The sequence below is a fragment of the Toxorhynchites rutilus genome, chromosome 2 (genome assembly GCF_029784135.1).
Source record: "Toxorhynchites rutilus septentrionalis strain SRP chromosome 2, ASM2978413v1, whole genome shotgun sequence".
Classification (NCBI taxonomy): Eukaryota; Metazoa; Arthropoda; class Insecta; order Diptera; family Culicidae; genus Toxorhynchites; species Toxorhynchites rutilus.
Window position 1 is genome coordinate 315,871,173 of NC_073745.1, and position 17,925 is coordinate 315,889,097.

General features: G+C 39.2%; 1 protein-coding gene across 2 annotated transcripts; it reads left to right on the forward strand.

The window, feature by feature from the left end:
• Positions 1–344: 344 nt before the first annotated feature.
• Positions 345–16,632, forward strand: LOC129771325 (uncharacterized). Of its 2 annotated transcripts, XM_055774857.1 has the most exons (4): positions 345–409; positions 636–5,273; positions 15,513–15,671; positions 15,927–16,632. In XM_055774857.1, the coding sequence occupies exons 2-4, from the start codon at positions 894–896 to the stop codon at positions 15,993–15,995; spliced, it is 4,608 nt and encodes a 1,535-aa protein (XP_055630832.1). In that variant the 5' UTR covers positions 345–409; positions 636–893; the 3' UTR covers positions 15,996–16,632. The 2 variants fall into 2 exon arrangements, with proteins under 2 accessions (XP_055630832.1, XP_055630831.1); XM_055774856.1 differs by lacking the exon at positions 345–409 and having other exon boundaries at positions 418–5,273.
• Positions 16,633–17,925: the final 1,293 nt, after the last annotated feature.

Here is a 17,925-nt window from a genome sequence, read left to right on the forward strand (position 1 = left end):
TTTAAAAAGCAACAATTTCAAAAAATCACGAGAAGCTAAATAAAAAACAACTAATCACTCTCTGTGTTAGCAAGGTTAATAAATGATAGAACACTGAATCCAAATACTAACAGAGAACTAAACTTTTGAAAATATAGGGGAAAATACAAATCCAAAAAAAAAAAAAATCGTCAAAGGAGTGCGAAGCCCATAAGTTTACACGCAAACAATCTATACGATAGTTGCTAGCTGTTAAGGAGTTTATCTACATTGGACATTATTATCGAAAAAAAGTCAGAAATAAACAAGTCAGCAATGTGCTGTTGCTGTTGTTGCTACTGAAGCAAAAGAAAATAACCCCTGCGACGTTGTTGTGCATCCCTCGCTTATGTTTTTAGCCGTTGTTTCATTAACCCTGAAATAAAAAAAGGTTTGTTTCTTGATATAAAATAACATTTTGCAGAATAGTTTTAACGAATGTATTATATTTTTTTTCATTTCATTCCTGAAACCTGCAATCATCTACCCACCCCGAAAAAAACGTTCAAAACGGTCACGTCATACACATCTCATCACTACACCGATACACACGAGTGTTGATGACACGCTCTCATGAATCTGCAAAAAAAACTACAAATCATGGTTTTCGATAGCAGCTGAAAAATGATGACAAAGTCGACGAAAGTCTGGTTGGAAACGAATCTAATGTTAATGCTGTCGAAGTGAACAAACTCCAGGAAGGCGTGGATACTGCACAGATCGAAACATCTTCCGACTTCGTGACTTCGGAGGATAGAGGTGAAAATGAAAACAACGACAAAGTAAATACCGAGGAACGGCTCGACGAGCTCGATTCGGAAGGGAACTTATCCGTTTCAGAGGCTGAAATTGCAACAGATTCGAAGCCTGATGAAATGTCCAACGATGAAGCTAATGTTTCGGCAGACAAATCTGAGAAGTCTGAGGCTAAAACAGTCGAGAATGAAACATCACCGTCAACTTTGGAGAATACTGAGACTCATATGGATACAGCTGAAACGATGCCTTCCGCCGAAACTGACGCTCGCATTTCATCACAAGATAGTAATGAGAATGAGGCTGAGTTACCAGCACATGGAGTATCTGTAGATGATACAAACAAACGCGCTAATGAGGAACCTCTCGTTCAACTGAATGTTCAAGTGAGTGAGGATGAGCCAACCTTGAAGCCTGTTGCTCCCGAAGATGTAAATGCAGAAAAACCCATCTTAACAGTCGAACCGGAGCGTTTGTCGAAAGAAGTTGAGGAATCTTCGAATGTGACTCATTCTGAACATCATACTATGGAAGACAAACAGGAAGTTGTATGTGACACTGCTGAAAATATATGGCCAGAGAATAATGAGAATATCGAACCGGATTTTGTAATATGCGAAATATCCAGAGACGATGCAGATGAAAGCGCTAACGAGGAGAAAGCTGAGAATGTAATGACCTTGAAGTCCGTAGTTCCCGAAGGCGGAGAAGCAGAGAAGCAGAGAGAAGCTGAAGATAAAAAATCTCCAAACGTGGCTCATTCTGAACATTCTGAACGTGGAATCGCAGACAAACAGGAAGATGAATCTAACTGTGTTGAAAGTCTCTTAGCAGATATAAATGAGAATATTCAAGCAGAATCTGTTATTCATGAAACACCCAGAGACGATACAAATGAAAACGCAATCGGAGAAAAAACTGATGAATCTTTCGTCCCAATAAATGTTCAAATGAGTGAGAATAGCCCAACTTTGAAGCCTGCTTCTCCCGAAGATGTACAAGAAGAAAATCCCTTTTTAGCAGTCGAACCGAGACATTTGCCGAAAGAAGTTGGGTATGAAAAGAATCCAAACTTGATTCACTCTGAACTTCATGGCATCGAAGACAAACAGGAAGTCGAATCTGACACTGCAGAAAATCTATTACCAGATAATAAAGCTAATGTGGAAGTGGATTCTGTAATATATGCTGATGCTATCGAGGATAAAGTTGAGGAACCTGTTGTTCAAATGAAAAATGTTCAAGTGAATGAGAACAGTCCAGCTTTGAAGCATGTTGCTTCCGAATACGTAGAAGCAGGAAAATCTATTTCAGCAGTCGAACCGGAACTTGTATCGAAAGAAGTTGAGGATAGAAAATATCCGAGCTTGCATCATTCAGAACTTCAAGGTATCCGAGACAAACAGAAAGTTGAATCTCACACTGTTGAAAGTCCTGAAAAACCAAACAATGATGAGAATATTGAAACGGGATCCAGAGACGACGATGCAAATGAAAACGCTATCAGGGAGAATGTTGAGGAAACTCTCATCCAAATGATGAATGTTCAAATGAGTGAGAATAGCGCAATTTTGAAGGCTGTTGATTCCGCAGACATAGAGGTAGAAAATCTCATTTTAGAAGTCGAACCAGAGCATGTATCGAAGGAAGTAGAGGATGAGGGTTCTCCAGCACTGGAGCATTTCAAACTTCATGGCATTGTAGACAAAAAGGAAGTTGCATCTGACACTGTCGGAAGTCTATCACCGAAAAATAACGAGCATGTTGGAGCGGAATCTGTAATACAAGAATTATCCAAAGACGATGCAAATGAAAGCGCTAACGAGGAGAAAGTTGAGGAACCTCTCGTTCAAATTAATGTTCAAGTGAATGAGAACGCGGCAACTTTGAAGCCCGCAACTCACGATGACGGGAAGATATCTCCTGCACTGGAGCATTATGAATCTCACGTTATCGATGATGATCAAAACATGATACATGAACAGGAAGCGGAGCCTTCAGCCGAATCTGTTACTGCTGCCATTCTTTCACAAGTTGATCAAGAGAAACCTCGTGAGGAAACGGCAATTAAAAATCCCGTAGCTCTCGTAAACGACGAGAAAAAATATCCTGTTTTAACATCGGATCAAGAACTTGTAACAAAAGTAGTTGAGAATGATGCTTCTCCAGCACTGGAGCATTCTGAAATTCCCGTTATCGTTGACAAACAATGCGATGTACATGAACAGGAAGTGATACCATCCGCCGAGTTTGTCACAGCTGAAAATCTATCGCAAGATAATGCAGAGAACCTTGATGAAGAATCAGTACAAGAATCATTCATAGGAGATGCGGACAAAAAGGCTAACGAGAGAAATATTGAGGAACCGCTAACCCTACCTAACAATCAAGTGGGGGAGAAAACGGCCATTGAAAATCCTGTAGCTGCCATTTCAACATCGGTCATGGATGAATCATCTCCAACAGAGCAGGAAACTTTGTCATCAATTGGATCTGGTACTGCTGATAAGCTCTTACAAGATATGAAGGAGAATACTGAAACAAAATCAGTGGAGGAAGAGTCCGTATATGATACAAAGAAAAGTGTAATCCAGGAAAACATCGGGGAATCTCTCGTGAAAGCCAATCCAGAAGCGAGTGAGATTACGGGAACTCCAAAGCTTGAATCCTCGGAAGAGAACAGTGACAACCTAACGGCTGAAGCGGAGCAGGTGTCCGAAAAAGTGGGGCACGAAATTGATAGTACTATGGATAAACAGAGCGAAGCCACTGAAGGAGTTCTATCACAACAAAATGTCGAGAAAACATCTGAGCAAGGAATTGTCAAAGATGGTGAGAATGAAAGTACTTTCGAACTAAAAAAACTCATGGATCCATCTTCTGAAATGATGAAAAATATCGTTGCTTCCATGTCTGAAGTTCTCGAAAATGATGGAGAGGAAATTTTCTCTTCAAAAACAGAACCGATTGAGGGAATCAAAGAGACAGTCCCCATACAGACACTGTTTGAAAACAATACAACTCCCTATGTGGAAACAAGCATGCTGAAAGAAGAAAAAGTTCTACCTTTAATCGAATCTTCTTTTGAAAATCTACAAAATGAACAGCACATTGGAACAGATTCATTGAAATCTTTAGAAGAATTGGTCGAAGTCGGAGAAAAGCTCGAAGAATGCCCCCGGAACTTACAATATGAATTGAATGAAAATACGATAGTTTCTGAACCGGAAGATTCGAAAGCTGACGAAGAAGAAGGGACTGTTTTGAGTGCCGAACCATTGCAAGTGTCTCCTGCAACGGGACAGTCTGAAACCCGCAATATTTCGGATGGGAGCCTAGCCTTGGAAAAAACAAGTGAAGCAGAAGTAGAAAAATCGCTGCAATCGGAAGTAATTTTGTTCAAAGAACCTATACTTATCGTTGAGGATGTCCCACAGCTGGGCACTGAGTTGAGCTCCGCAAATCAACAGAAGGACGATAAAACAGCAATGGCTGTGCTTCAGGAAAGGATGGATGGCACCCAGACCGCATCATCTACAGAATTCGCCGTCTTAGCAGATGATATAAACATAATAGAGGGAATACATGATGTATTGTATGAAGCTATGTTAAAAGATGAGATGGATCAAGATATTGGGGAGAAAAAAAGATTCAGCGATGTCGGAACGGAGCAATGTGTCGCTGAACAAGTCTCTGATAAAAACTTCGCTATTCAAGAGGCTGAAATGGTAACGAATCTAAAATCTGATGGAATGATAAATAACAATAATGACGACAAGGAATATGCTTTGAAAGACGAACCAGAGAAGGTGTCAATAGAAGTCGAGAAAGAAATATCGCCCCCAGCTTTGGGAAGTGTTGAATCGCTTACTTTTATAGCTGAGGTATTGAGCACAGAAAACGAAATCGAAGTAAATGACACGAATGTATCGAGGCAGGTGCCCATGGAAGACGAAAGCAATTCTCCCCTAGCTTTGGGACAGTCTGAATCTTATTCTGAACTTGTATCGAACGAAAACAGTTCCATAGCTATGGAATCCGAACAGAATGCCTTTGAAACCATACCTCCGAATTCACAAGCAGATAACAACGCAGTCTTCGAAACTGTTGGAGCACAGGAAGAACCTGAGGCTCCGCTCCAAGTTCGCGCGAAGGAAGAGCCTCTAGATTCAAACTCGGAATCAGTTCCAATGACAGAATCTGGCGAATTACAAAGTGTTGCAGATAATCCTGAAAGCGAGCCACTAGAAGTTAAGCATGATATTGCACAGGCTGACATCGAAAATAAAACAGAAGCTCTCCCAACGGACAACATGGTTCGAACACAAGAAAAACTAGCTGAAAACATAACTGCTTGTGAAGTCGTCGCTTCAAACACCGGAAAGCAGGATGCAACTGCTTTGTCTCCTGTCACACCAGACGCATTTGTTGAGAAATGCGTCAAAGAAGAAGGGGCTGTTCCAAAAGGCGATGTATTGGTCGAGTTGCTAGAACCAAAGGTTTGGCAAAATATTCTTACTTTGTCTGCTCGATGTTGTATTGATGGTACCTGCTCTCTACACTACACTACACACTACTCACGTTTCCGCCACTTTATATTAATTGGTTTAAATCTGAAAATTTCCGCCCATCTCTCTATGTAACTAATGAATCTTACACTTTCAGCGTTAATCTTTTGGTGCAGTATGATATTTCGGAACATTAATTATTAACGAATTTAAGAATTAGCACCGTTGAAGGAAATTGCTCCTCAAACAATGAGAAATTCATTAGTTGTTATGTTACAGATTGTCCACATTACATTTTGTTATGGCAGTTTCTATGAGCAGTCTGATTCTCGCAGTTCTTATCTTGGAAGTACACCAAACTCTAGACGCTAAGCATCTGACACGAGTTTGTGATGATGGCTCCATTTCTTGAGCTTGAGCTTGAGCTTGGGTAGACTGTACAATTCGTAGTTGCTCTCCGTGATTGACCTGAACCAACCAAATTGCACGAAGAACACACAGAATGACGCTTGGGACTAGCAAATCATTCTCGTTGTGCAATTTTCGGTGATTCGAGCTTTAAATGGTCAATAACGACGCCGGCCACGCCTTACAGTCACCAGAAGGAAAGGAAAGGAATGTTAGTATGATATTCGCCACCCGAAGGCCAGAAGGGTAGCCTCTATAGCGTGGTTCCCTAGCGTTTACCAAGGAAGGGATAGTTGTTAGTGGGAATGGTTAAGAAAAATCAGGATTCACTGCGGTAAGTGATGTGATTATGTAAACGCGAACAATTGACCTCTCGACAAAACAAAAATCCGAAAATCTCATGTGTCACAACACACGGCAGAGATTATCTTTAGGTATCCTGAGAAGGAAAACCTGTAAAATTGATACATTTTGTATACTATATGATACAAATATCTTCAAGTGTTCATCGCATGCAGTTTTAATCGAAATTTAATCGCGTTGGCGGAGATTCAATAATGGGAAACCTGAGAAGGTAACCGAGAATACTCCTCCAAGGACAACCGATCCGGGGATATGTTCCGTCATTCATCACAACTACTATGAGCCTGGTCACGAACATCACTTCACGGTGAAAACGAGATGAAGTGTATATAAAACCTTGTATACAAATCATCTCGCCCTTACCGCGAAGCGACGCTCGTAATGAGGCCCTCTGTATCACACTTCAATCGCGACGATGGAGAGTTGTTTTTGGGAAACCTGAGAAGGTCACCGAGGAAACATCTCTAGTAACAATCATCCCGGCGATATATTCTATTATTCACTCCCCAAGCCTCCTGCAAAGACATCCCTCGCCGCCGCGATTAATAATCTAATTGCGACGTCGGAGAGTCTTCCGCGGGAAACCCGAAAATGCAACCGAGAGAACTTCTCCAAACGATTTCAGGATATAATTTAGATTTTTCACAAATCTGATCTTTTAAGTTTTTAATTTGTATTGTTGGATTTTCAATTTTTGAATGTTTATTCTTGGATTTTAAATGTTTGAATTTTACATGTTTTCGAATTTCTGAATTTATAAACGAAAAGATGGACAAGTTTTAATATTCGCACTAAAATCCACTTTCTTTTTGGTGTCTTTAGAAAAACACAATTTCACAAATCTGAATGCCTTTACTGCACCAAAATTTACAAAAACACTAAAAAAGACATACTTTTCGGAGCCACCGAACTCGCACCCTTCCATCAGGCACCATTTAGTACATTCATAAATACACTCGACAAAAAAAATTAGAGGAACAGAATGCGAAGTGGAAATTTTAAGGGATTTTTGACATGCTGTAACTTCGTGAAAAATAAACGCATATCCATGGGAGATGCATCATTTTGAAGTTACAACTTTTAGGTATTAGAATATTTTTCGTACATATTTTTATCTTGGAGTGTGTAGGTGTAGTGGGCAACAATATCGGGAAGAAACGAAAAATCGATTTTTCTCTATTTTTTCAAGAATATTCTGGATTAACACAATTCTTTGCCAACCAACTCAACAGCAAATCCAATTAACCTCATCAATCAGTTTTTTTTTGGTTTCAAAAACGTTTCTGTATGACCTTCCCAAACAGAGATATCTCAGTTTGAATGAAATATCACCCCTTTGTATTTGATGAGGAATAATTCAATAAACAACCATCGCACCGCAAATCGAAAGGCAGTTTTGAAAATTCCAATAAATTCTGCACAAAGATAATTTGTTACTTAGACGAAAAAAAAAATGATTTAAAGTTTTTGCATCGATTTAAAAAAAAAGTGCCAAAAACAGGATTTTCATAGTGCTTTACCAAATTCACTGTAGTTCTGCAAATATCGCAGTAAGTTCTAATGTTTGCAGGTAAATTTTAGCCTAGTGTATTACCTAAACATCTGTGAACGTTTCATATTGATACGCTCAGCCGTTTTTTCAAAATTTGGAATGAATTAGAGGAGCATTTAATCGCAAATCGTACCAGAAGTATAAAATCCTACGCGACTCTCAGAATGAACGATTCGTAACTTTCGTCTCTATGAATTTGAGGGTAAAGAGTGCGTGTATGTGTGGAAATGCGTATGAATATGTGTGAGTATCATCACTCCTTACAATTTTTGTACTACAAATGCATCAAAACGAAAGTTACGAATCGTTCGTTCTGAGAGTCGCGTAGGATTTTGTACTTCTGATACGATTGCGATGCCATAATAACCTAGGGCTTGTTGGGCAAATGTTACAAAAAATTGTGTTTCATGGATCGTCGAAAACAGCATATACGAGATATGGCTATTAATTAACGAAAAAGGGTAATATTTTAAAAATTACGGTATAACGAAATGCTCCCCTTCAATATACTCCCCTTGGCACCTCACACACCTTTCCATACGTTTTTTCCACTGTTCGAGGCAGTGCTGAAACTCTTCTTTTGTGATGGCGTTCAAAAGCCGCGTCGCTTTTTTCTTCGCCTCTTCTACGGACTGAAATCGGGTACCTTTCAACACGGTTTTGATCTTGGGGAGTAGAAAAAAGTCGCATGGGGCTAGATCTGGCGAGTACGGGGCATGTTCGAGCATTGGAATGCCCTTATCGGCTAAAAATTGCTTCTCCGACAGTGCGTTATGGGCAGGTGCGTTGTTGTTCGTGTTTTTCGTCACACATGATTTCCGACGCGCCCTACAAACCACGTTCCATTCAAATCACTGCTGTTCGCAAACTACTATAGTGACAAAAACGTGTTTTCGTACGTTTATAACAGACACTTCAAGCTACCGAATGCACTATTCGTTTTTCCCCCCACCCCTCTAGGGCGCCCTCCAGGCGCGCAGTCTCGTTATTTAATAGCCATACCTCGTAGTTCACTATTTCAAAAAGCTTTTCGATTTGGGAATATCGTTGCAATATTTTCCAAGTTATCCTTTCGCATCCTGCTGACATTCTTAAGATAGCTTAGTTTAAAAATAGCCAATAGATGACAATCCCTATTTCCTATATACTCTGGTGAATCCGATTCTCACATCGTCCCTTTTGCATAGCGTGGATCATTCTACAATGGTTTTATCTCCATTCCCTATTACACTATGAAATTATCATCTGTAAAGAGTTTGTTTCACCTTTTCCCACATTATCTCAGAGTTTTGAAGCATTTGATGACCAGAATACTCCGAATTCGACTAGAAAATTACAATCGAGAAATTTGGGCTCTTCTACACGATAATGGGCCTGATCACGAACGTCACTTCACGGTGAAAACGAAGTGAATTGTATACAACCTTATTACGGCTGTCACCGTGTGTGTAGAATCCAGAAGAGTTCATCCGTCGTGACAACTTTGATGAACTCGGTGTTATTATGAATATCACGACACTGTCATGTCACGGAGAAAAACCGGTATATTTGTCACTTGTGTTTTAGATGGTGAAAGCTAGTCACGCGGAATGGAGTAAGTTTAATTTCGTATTTATTTAGCTTTTTTGCTAACATTTTGAATATTGTCTCGTCTTGTTTAAGAAACAAAATATAAACAAACAGCAATTTACCTACCTGGTGACCTTTTTGGAACGAAATTCTGACGTATCCAGAGGACGTAAATTTGTTTATTTGGATTCCGTAAATGCGCTATGGGATGTAATTAAGGATTAAAAATGTAGCTCCCGTATGCCCATTGAAACATGGCGGAGATCTACTTCCGATTGTCCTGAATGAACAGAAATTTTTATGATTAGACTAAGAGAGAGTTGCAATACCATAAAATGGCAATGGAGGCCACTGGCCCAAACACGATCATTATGATTGATTATGTATAACATTGATTTGTTGATATTTTGAATATAAAATAATAACTGTAAAGATTTTCCCACATTGCAGAGCTAATTTTTGTAATTCAAACATTCACAATTGGCGGACCAGACCAGAACCTGTTATAACATTGTACGTTAAACATACTTTGAATGAAAGAGTATTAAAAAGGTGCTGACCAGTTTCTGTTTGAATAATTAAATCAAACCTCATGTCTCGTGTATCAAATTACCCGAGAATGGGAAGGATAAGAGGATTAAACTTCAGAATCCCATATGGGAGTAGCTCAGATTATACTGATCATGAGGTGGATAAATTTGGGTTTGTCAAACTTATACATGGGGAGCTCGGTCAGGAGCCAGGAAGCTAGGATATGAATCTGATCCCTCCTATTCGTTCTTGCACATTTCGACCCGCGACACAAAGCCTTTGTGCGAGGCGTTTAGTTTCTTGAAGAACTTCCGCGATTTCCCTTATGATGTTACGCAATTTTATTGTGATGCGGTGTGATTTTTCGACGTAGAACTACGTCTTTCATTAAGGATGCCAAATCAGAAAACAGGTTACTTTTTTATGAAATAAAGTTAACGTTCATAACTATTTTTGCCGCGAACGGATTTTGGCAATTTACATACCAAACGAATCGGAAGTTTCCCAAGATTTGTTTCATATGCTATGAATTACAATCCCATAATCTGTATATGGTTTAAATTGATGAAAATTGGAAGCATTCCCATTTCCTCATACACTTGTTCTGTCCATTTGTGCGCTTTCCCGAACAGAGCTGTCAATAACAAGCAACTTATCGACGAGCAACGAAGGGGAAATCGTTAGATGTAAAGTCTCCGTGAACAAAGGAAAAGAAGAAGAACGAAGGGGGAAATTTGCCTAGAGTATAAACAGTGGATCTCGCTGAGGCAAACTTTCATTCTTCGTGAGGAAATCGACTGAACAACATCGTTGCTGGGCGAGCTGGACGGCGAGGGATCGAATGCCTTTCTCAAGGCAATGGGGGTGGAGACGAATGAACTGAAGAAGTTTAAAGTCTCAAGCAAGAAAGGAAGGCTAACTTTCAGTGTCGTTCTGTATTCAAAGCAATGAATATCGCTTGTAATGTTTTGGTAATGAATCTCGCTGAGGAAAATATTCAGCCTTTTTTCCAAGCAGTTAACATTGTTTGCTTTCTGTCATCAATGCATTGAACAGACGCTATGGTGAAGCAGGTGTTAAGTTATAATAAGGTTTCGCATGCCAGTAGCAAAACTTTATCCATTAAGGAAGACAGCTGTGCTTATTTCGAGCATATATTGTTCTGCGAGCACAAGAATGAATCATTAAATGATTCTACAATGACTTTAATTAAAATACAGCGTAGTTCTACGTCAACAATGCGGTCGTAGCTTAAACACAACCTCCTATATTTTTTTATCTGTTCTGATGACATAGAATGGACGAGCAGGGACAGCAAATTTCACATAACATGTTCCTTAATGGACTTTTTTACATAATGAGAATCACATGCTTTCTTTCTTTCAAAAAAACTTTTCCGAAAAGCTCGTCATGCCAAATATTTTAATCGAAAACAGTCAATCCCCGTGCAGTGCTACATTTATAATAGAAAGCTTTGTTTATAAGTCTCGTCAAATATTCTATTCATAAAATCAAACTCATCTTGAAAGACAAATAATATCCTAGATTGAATTGTACTGTTGTTCTAACATATTGCACATAACGATTGTAACTAAATAGTTAAAACTCATCTAATTTTTGATTACAAGGATTTCCCAATAGTATCCTTTATCTTAAGGAATCAAGGGATAAAGTTTCTTGACAATGTTTACTTACCTCACCTGCTCAATTTCTCTTTCGGATGAGTTGAAGCTGAGTGTTGATTGAATGGTAAATGTAGGATTTGATGAACAGCTGCACTCTTCTAAATTCTCCATCGAAACGCATCTTATAACAAAACTCAAAACATCCTCGCATAAACTGTATTTGCTTTTCATCAGATAATTTCGGACGACATTTTCTTATTAACACATTACGCATGCTACAAAGTCGGAAAATGTGTAGAACTTTTCACCCTGATGCTTTCTCATGCTCCGCTCAACAGCGGCATTTTGGAGAAAATAATTGGAAACAGAATCTCGTTTACTTTGATGGATGAACGCCATTCGGTTGTGGAAACAGCGATTAAAATTTGCTGTTTCCACAACAATCTGGCGTTTGTGACATAGCTTAAATAAAACTGCATTTTTTTTAAAAATCAAGTCGATGACAATATTTTTCCATAATTTGTACAGGTCAGATTTTCCTGATGTACGCGTATGCTGATTATACATGCAATTTTGCGAAAAGTCTCGTACTGATTTTTTTTCCTCTGGCGCTTGCGTCACTTTGCGAGATTACGGCAGAGTTGTAGTATAACGATAGTTGAAGTATTCGCCATTGTTCACCAGTCTCCATCTGATGTAATACATCATATTTACTTACCTATCCCGTATAGCAGATGTGGATCCAGTAACCATTGTTCCAAGCCTCATCACCTCACTATTTGATGGGCTACATCTCCAACAGTCGCTCTATGCGACATTCGGTATTGTAAAATAAGTTGGGAGGTTCCAACGTTCCATGTTTTCAATTGAAAACTGTGCTGAATTCCGATTTTACTGAAAATTTTACTGAAATCCGAAATATATTGGGTTAGTGAGAAAGAGATCTTCGGCTGTAATGATCGATATCTTGTAGAGTGCACCCGAAATTAATTTTTAGTGCACCCAGGATTTTTTACGCGTTTTTTTGCGCTGTTTTTTATGAGGTTTCTTTACGCGGATTTTCCAATAAACGCGTTTTTTTTACACGGATTTTCCAATTAACGCGGTATCCGCGTAAAAAAATACCAGTGCAATATCACATCTCTCCCTCTGCTCACATTACTCTCTTATACTCCCTCAGAGCATATTACGGTAATTGGTGTTTGTAACGGAGCTTAGCGCTTATGAAGGAAATTAGTGCCGCACCTTATCACGATTCTCAGGTGAATTTTTGGTGTTGGGTATCGGGGAGCTCATCGGGCGGTACAACGGGACGGGGTGTTTACGGGCAGCGATTCGTGAATGTCTTTTTCTGTCTACTTAGCCCTGGACGGTCCAACAGTGGTACTGCAAGTGCATCGGTAGAAGAGTGTACAAATCACAAGGGAATCTTCTAGCAACAGCAGATGACCTCATTCGTGAGGAAAACCGAACTATAGCTAACAGTAATCAACGAATTGCAGGAAAAAACTACGGGTTTTCGGAAGCGAGCAACACTCAACTTTTTACTTCCGTTTTATGTAAGGATAGTCCCATTTGATATCTATCATTAGGTGACATGTTTTTTTACGCGGATTTTCCAATTAACGCGGTTTTTCGAATTAACACAGTTTTATTTTTACGCGGATTTTCCAATTGACGCGGTTTTTTTTACGAGGTACGTATCCCCTGCGTAAAAAAACCTGGGTGTACATGTTTTGACATCCTGATTCATACCATTAAATTAGCTTAAAAATAACAAAAAATGTGCTACCCTCCCATACTGGTAATAAATATAATATTCGCCTTTATGCCGCTTTGAAATATTACTCTAGAATCTAAATAAGATCGAAAAATCCAACTGGCAGTGTTGCGCCGATTCTACGACCTCCGGCCTACTGTTCAAAAATAGCTGCTCGATCTCGATACTCGATGCCCTCGAATCAGTTCTGGTCGCTGTTGAAATGCCATGCCGGAAGAATCGCACACTTTATGAAACTGACGTTGGATTGCATTTTATGCTGGAACAGCTATCTGCATTCTGCTCGTGGTCGTGGCTCAATTAATGATGACTTCGGCGTCTTCTATCAAACTTCACGGACTGCTTTGAACAAGCAGGTATTTTAAATCGCTCGTGATTTGATTAAATTTGACGATGGTAAGGTTGTAGTTGGATAACAGGAGGGAAAAAAACCCACTGGAAGATGCAGAATCTGTTGAGCATCGAGGAAAAACTTGACGATTCCAGCAATCAAAGGTATCAATGTCCAGCCCAAGCTTAACGTCTATAAACGGATTGATGAAAATCCTCAGACATGTTTTCGTACAGAGGGCATCAGAGGCAAATACATGGCAATGGTATTCGATGCTCTTCGTACTGTACGCCCAACGTCATTGGACTCTGAACATCCGTTTTCCTCTTCTGGAAATTTCGGTAGAGGGAAATCAGGGTAAACCAGACACCTCCTGATTTTTCCAATTCCCGATGTCTCCTGTACACATTTGTCATTTTTCACGTTCCGATTCACCCTACAGCTGCGGAAGTCACTTTACTGTTAAAACAAACAACACAACAGGACCGGACAGCAAACAGGAGTCAGTCCGTGTAAAATTTCGCTATTGGAATTTAAGTGTTTTGGTCGAAAAATTTAGGGAAAATTCGATACTTTTGTGAGCCTAATTCATCTTAGATCATTGTTCAGTGTATTTTATGAGACGGTAGGTGGTTTTGCTGATTATCGATGATGGAAAACGTTGTTTTGAAATTTCGAGACCATTCGGGGTAACACCGACACCTTGCTTTTTGCTTTAGATGTCTTGTGTTTATATTTGGAAGACATAACAACAGAACTGGATTGATAAAACAGCCAAAACCAACGTTGAACAGGGCGTGTTAACAAAAAAGCCTGGAAGAGCTTCAACGCTCATCGGGACAACGCCCGTGGTTGCTCACCCAAGCTGGAGTTAAAACTTCCGTGTTTACTCCAGATCAGGAGTAGGAATTTGTCCTTCACCTGCTTATTGTAACAAGTTTACATTAGTTTCTCTAAAGGTTTTAACCCGACAGGGTGTCGATTTCACCCGCACTCTCATTTATTTCACCTAAAAACATCAGTTGTATTCTATCAAAACTCGAGTTCTACTCAAAAAATAATCAACAGATACTGTAGAATAGTTCAGAGAACGTTGAAGAGAGGTTCTGTAACGATTTGAAGTCGGAGGAACATGGGAGGTCTTGGAAATATGTGGAAATCCTTAGGGTGTCGGTTTTACCCTGATTTCCCCTAATGAGATCCGATTCAGATTAGAAGACGACAAAATTAACATTATTTGTGTCCCTTAGTATTAATTTAAACAACAAACTAAATTGCAAAATCCTGCAAAATGTTTTATGTATACTAATCATTATCAATAAAAGCCGTTTCTTCAAGAAAATGGTTTTGTTTCAAAGTATTGTTTTACCGGTAATGAAATGTTCATTATCGAATAACCGGTTATTGAAATTTTGGCACGGTAATGCAATCCCTACTATTCACGTGCAACATTGGTTTCGTCGAATCCGGTAATTCGGATGTTAAAGATGCGCCTCGCATCAGCCTTTGTTCAGTTAAAATCTGGACGCAAGAAAATAGCTCTATCTCGGGATAGCTTTGATAGAATAAAAAATATTTTTGATTTAAGAAACAATATTTAAAAAAAATTTTGCTGACCCTGCCACGTTACAATGCGGTCCATCATTCTGTAGCAGGAACTGATCCATCATCACACATTTCGTGAGCATTGTTTCTCATGCATAAAACAAAGTCATATAAATATTTCATACTCAGAATGAATAATTACATATTACACTGATCTTTACTTAATTTTTTTCCTTTGATTTACTATCGCTTGAAACACATTCTTTGTTTCATTGCCCTAAGTACGAACACACTTTTATTGCTTCCGTCGTTTACTTTCGCAAAATAAAATAGGAAATAGGAAGCAGACCCGCAAAAAAAAAAAATTTCTGCCTCTACGCGGGCTGACGCGTTTTTCGTGGTGTTCGGTTTCGCAGTAGAACCGATATATTTTTGACCGAGCGCTAGACAGAACACACGAATGAAGAAAAAAATTATATCATCACGAAGGCGAGAAACATAATTACGTAATTCGAAATTTTTGAAGGTAACATCTAGCGAGGAGCTTGCCGCCACGGCCAGTGCCGAGGCAGATGAGGCCGAACAGATGGAACTGCTAGCAGCAGCTGCTGATTTGGCCAAACGAGAAGACATCGAAGATGATGCCACGCAACCGGAAGCAGAGGATGTGGAGATTGCTGAAGAGGTCTGCAAACGTGTTTTTGCATTTGAGAAAAAAAATCTGCTGCTGTAGAAGGAATATTAACCCAAAATGCAACTTCGATGCTACAGGGTTCGCTTCTAACCGAATTGCAATAGACAAATAAGCATTCGATACACAAGAGAGCACTTTTGAACCTATCGGTTTATGAACAACTTGACTTTCAGAACGCTGCCGCTTGCATGTGATCATTGATTCTTTACGGTATGATTTGAACTACTCCTTCTGTTCTCATTCCAGGACGAGGTATCCGGCAAACTGGTAGATACCGACGATCCCATGTTGGCAACACAGGAGCAGGAAGAATAAATCCCGAACACTTTGCTTGGGATAATGCGACAACCCTTCATGTCACAATTTTTCACCAACTTTAACACCACAAGCAATAACAACAACATCGCGCTTCAATCGACGTCACAATCTCTATATCTTCCTCTGTTAGTTAGCATATAGTGAAAATATTGCACTAATGCCGAATATTCTCCGTCTCCATTCTCTAACTACTCTCGCTATCTGTATCTGATATAATGATAGGATTTCTACTTATAAGTGAAACAAGCATTATTAAGACCAGATTTTAAGAAAAACCAAGAATCAGATAGAATTTAGTAATCGGTATCGAACTCTCTGGCTAGCGAAGGCATTAGAAAAGCTGACCTACGAATCTTTTTTTTCGGAACGACACAGATAGCTGGTTCTTATTTATCTCTTTTAAGGTAGCTCTGAAGAAACAAATCAATGTGTTGAATTAGTTTTCCATCAGCTCTAATCGATTAGTGGTAATGATTTTCGATATGTTACCAATTATCGCATTGCAAATTGTAATACTTTGAAGGAGGGATTAGAAGAAGTAACACACACATTGAATGATTTATTTGTTAGAGGACTTTGAATTTGTATGTTTAAGAAAAGCAACTGAATAAACTAAATCAAATTTCGAACAGTTGTACGAGTTCTCGATGGATTAGTTACAAATAAGACAATTTACAGCAACTCCATAGCCTTCGATTTGTAGTGCAAAAAGTACGATGTGGCCAACGAGAATCAGGTATGATCATCATCAAGTTTTGCCCTAGAAGTTATTTTGAATAATGAATAAAAGTAACCGATTTTCACTGTGGTTTGGCTATGGATGAAAAGAAAAGAGAGCTCACGTGAACAACAGCTCATTCTACAATGGTATTTACATACACCCAGTTTTTTTACACGTTTTCTACGAGGTTTTTTTACGCGGATTTTCCAATTAACGCGGTCCAATGCTATATAACAACTCTCCCTCAGCCCACATTTTTCTCTCATGTTCCCTCATAGCATATTACGATAATTAATGCTTGTAAATGAGCTTAGCTTTTTGTGCTGCACCTTATCACGATTCTCACGTGGATTTTAGGTGTTGGGTAACGGGGAGCTCATCGGACGGTACAACGGGACGGGGTTTTTACAGGCAGGAATTCGTGAATGTCTTTTCTTGTCTACTTAGCTCTGGACGGTCCAACAGCGGTACTGCACGTGCATCGACAGAAGAGTGTAAAAATTACTAGGGGATCTTCTAGCAACAGCAGATGACCTCATTCGTGAGGAAAACCGAACTATAACTACCAGTAACCAACGAAATTGCAGGAAAAAACTACGGGTTTTCGGAAGCGAGCAACACTTAATTTTTTACTTCCGATATAAATAAGGATAGTCCCATTTGATATCTATCATTAGGTGACATGGTTTTTTTTACGCGGATTTTCCAATTAATGCGGTTTTTTGAATTAAAGCGTTTTTTAACGCGGATTTTTCAATTAACGCGGTTTTTTTTACGAGGTACGTATCCCCCGCGTAAAAAAAAACTTTGGTGTAATTTCATTTTAGTTAAGTTCAGTACTGTGGAATTTTCTGACTATTTTTTTTGCTTTTAGCTGTAACAGAGCCGAATTGATCGTGTACATTTTTTCTCATTAACCATTTTAGGTGTAAGATTATTCCTATCTTATCGAAACACATTTTATTTGTTATACAGTGGCCGTTTAGGCGTTAGAGTATTCCTATTCTATCAATGCAAAAAACATGTCGCCTTTTTTCGACGTAAGATTATTCCTATTGTTGGAATGTTCACAGTTGAGCTATATACACGGCGTGACTGTTGATATGAGGCTTCCATTGTTATGTTATAAATAGAACTAATTACCGATGCAGCAGACCGTTATGTGAGCGGTAAGGTACTGGGATTACTGACCCATGATGATTGTTG